The sequence below is a fragment of the Chrysochloris asiatica genome, unplaced genomic scaffold (genome assembly GCF_000296735.1).
Source record: "Chrysochloris asiatica unplaced genomic scaffold, ChrAsi1.0 scaffold00054, whole genome shotgun sequence".
NCBI classification, from domain to species: Eukaryota; Metazoa; Chordata; class Mammalia; order Afrosoricida; family Chrysochloridae; genus Chrysochloris; species Chrysochloris asiatica.
The window spans coordinates 4,283,300-4,286,462 of NW_006408572.1; the positions used below are offsets into that span (position 1 = coordinate 4,283,300).

General features: G+C 41.6%; 1 protein-coding gene across 1 annotated transcript; it reads right to left on the bottom strand.

Moving 5' to 3' along the window:
* Window positions 1-1,473: 1,473 nt before the first annotated feature.
* Window positions 1,474-2,421, bottom strand: LOC102820388 (olfactory receptor 3A1-like). The gene has a single exon (XM_006863255.1). It carries the CDS (start codon window positions 2,419-2,421, stop codon window positions 1,474-1,476), a length of 948 nt encoding a protein of 315 aa, XP_006863317.1.
* Window positions 2,422-3,163: the final 742 nt, after the last annotated feature.

Consider the following 3,163-nt stretch of genomic DNA (forward strand, 5'->3'; position numbering starts at 1 on the left):
AAAAAAAAAGAATTATCTTATAGAAATGCTTGTAGAATGCTGGGAAATCATCACCAAAGAATTTTTCTTACATAATTGATTAAAATGTCAGTAAACCTAGAAATGATTTAAATTTCATTAAAAGAAGTATGGTTGAATAAATGATAGTCTACTCATATAATATCACACTTGTTGTTGTTGTTGTTAAGTGCCATCAAGTCAGTTCCGACCCATAGCGACCCTATATAGGGTTTCCAAGGAGTGACTGGTGAGCTTGAACTGCTAACCTTGCAGTTCAAACAGCTTTGCAGTCTGGTGCATTAATCCACAGCACCACACCAGGACCAGGACTCCAAATATCACACTTGCTGTTGTTGTTATGTGCCGTGGTGTTGGTGCCGACTCATAGCGACCCTGTACAGGGTTTCTGAAGCTGTAAATCTTTACAGGAGCAGAAAAACTCATCTTTCTCCCACAGAACAACTGGTAGTTTCGAACTGCTGACCCTGAGATTAGCAGCACAATTCGTAACCACTGCCAGAGCTCCTTAAATATCACACTAGGAAGCCATTAATATTGATAACATAAGTTTTTAAATATTTGACATGCAAAAAAGTGTACTGTGTAAACAGAAAAAAAGATGACAGGACAGCATGTTCTATTATTGTGTAATACACATAAACAGGCTTATCTTGACACAAAATATATTTAGGCATATTCATATATGTATAAAAAGACTAGAAGAGTCAGTACTGAGTTGTTGTTTTTGTTGTCAGGTGCCATCGAGTTGGCACTGACTCATAGCAACCCCATGCACAGCAGAATGAAACAATGTCCGATCCTGGGCCAACCTCACTACCGCTGCCACACTTTAGTACTGAGGAATCAGATTGTTGGGACAAAGAAGGTGCAGGTGTTGACATTAATTTTTCCACTTGATAAAATTGTGTTTTATTTCCATTTTAATAAACATGATTTATCTAATAAGAACTTTAAAATCAATGGATCGTTCCATTTTGCGGGGAAAAGAGAACCCCCAAAATTTCAATATAGAATCAGTGCCTCAAATTACAATGTATTAAGTTTAGGGTCCTTGTGTGAAAGTAAGTGGGTGAAGCAACTTTCATGGGAAGCCTGAAAGGAGAATATGCTAATTCTTGGCACCAGATCTATGATTCTTTAAATCCCAGTTTGGGGAGAAATTTTCCTGGTATATTCTGGGGACTCCAGACAGAAAATGAACAAAGGATCCTTCTTGTAGGACCATGAGTGATCCAGGATAAGGAGCTTCCTGGGTTCAGCTCTTTTACAATGGGAAGAGTGGTTAGGACCAAATGACAAGTTGCCAGAAGTTCTATTTAACAGAACCTGTATATCTATTATCAGGTACAGCCTCTTTGTTGAAACAAGAAGTCTTTATAAGAAAAATCATCAAGGAGCAAAAAATGACACAGTTTACATACCCTGGTTGCCACCACCCTCCTGAAACACCTCTCATGCAAGGGCTCGCTTCCCTGACAGCACCCGCTGCAGGGCGCCCTGCACATCAGGATTCCTAAGGCTGTAGATGAGTGGGTTAAGCATGGGGCTGATGACAGTGTTGAGGATACCAATGCCCTTGTCTTTGTCTGAAGCTTCAACTGAACCTAGTCTCATGTAGCTGAAGACACCTGTCCCATAGAAGATGCCCACCACAGTGAGGTGGGAGCCGCATGTGGAGAAAGCCTTCTTCCTGCCTTCAGCAGAGCGTATTCGCAACACCGCAGCTGCCACATGGATATAGGAAGTAACAATGAGAATTACAGGTGCACCTGCCATGAGGACACCCAAACCAAAGAGTAGCAGCTCATTGAGTTGGGTGCTGGAGCAGGAGAGCTGGAAGAGCTGTGGGAGGTCACAGTAGAAGTGGTTGATCACATTGGGCCCACAGAAGCTAAGTGTGGATATGGCCACAGTGTGGGTCAGTGCATTGATAAAAGCACAAGTCCAGGACACAACCACCAATAGCTTCTGTACTACCTGGCTCATGCGTGTACTATAGGTGAGAGGCCGGCAGATGGCTAGGAAACGGTCATAAGCCATGGCTGTCAACAGGAAGCAGTCCACACCAGCCAACTGATGGAAGAAGAAGAGCTGTGTGAGGCAGGCTCCATAGGGAACTGTACGCTCGTGGGACAGAAGACGACTTAACATTGAGGGAATAGTGACAGTGATGCACCCAATATCCAGCACTGACAGGTTCCCCAGGAAGAAGTACATGGGGGTGTGGAGTTTGGGCTCCACCAGGATGGCTGCCAGGATGCTGAGGTTGCCCCCAACTGTGACCATGTAGGCAAAAAGGAAGAGTACAAAGACAAGTGGTCGCAGCCCTGGTGTTTCCACCAGGCCCAGCAGGATGAACTCAGTAACAGCTGTCCCATTTTCTCCAGCATCTGGTTCCATGAATCCCTCTGTAAGAAGATATTCCAAGGAGGAAGGGATCAATTCAGCTATTGATCTTATCAATTCAGTTATTCAAGAAAAATCTATTAATAAATTTCATATGCCAAGCCCTAGTAGATTCCCAGGTGTCTTAGTGGGTATTTTACCACTCCTCAGTTCACACCTCACTCATTAACCCTCTATTTACTTCACCTCAGTGCCCTTCCCCTACTACCTGCTTCATTGCCTGATGCCAACATTACCTTGGACTTCCCCCCTCTTCTCAGGCAATGTACATAAACCTTTTTGTCTTTTGTTTTCTAAATTCAAGGAATGAGTTTCTCTCACTAAGGAATTGTACATTTGAGGAATTTTTGGGGGAAAATAAAGCTAAAAGTATAAATAAATAGAAAAATATAAAGGAAACTGAAGAATTAATTACAGATTATTATAAATCTATTAAAAAGAAGCAAAATAGACAAATCTCTGGAAAAACATAAGGAAGACAAAATGTACATACACACAAAATTAGGAATTAAAAGGATATGATATGAATCATATCCAGAATCTTCTGAGATGGGAAATTTCCACTTGAAAGGACAAGCAGACCAGCCTGGAGCAACTAGAAGAACAGAAGATACTTCTTGAAAGAAAAATCAACAGGAAAAATACAAAACAATATAGGCAGTCCTAATTACTACAAGATTACAAAGATACAAAACAATACAGGCAGACTGATTACTACAAGAACAAGCAAGATGCT

Bases quoted from the DNA above. Each gene is read 5' to 3' on its own strand.
- LOC102820388 (XM_006863255.1), bottom strand. From the start codon at position 2,421: ATGGAACCAGATGCTGGAGAAAATGGGACAGCTGTTACTGAGTTCATC.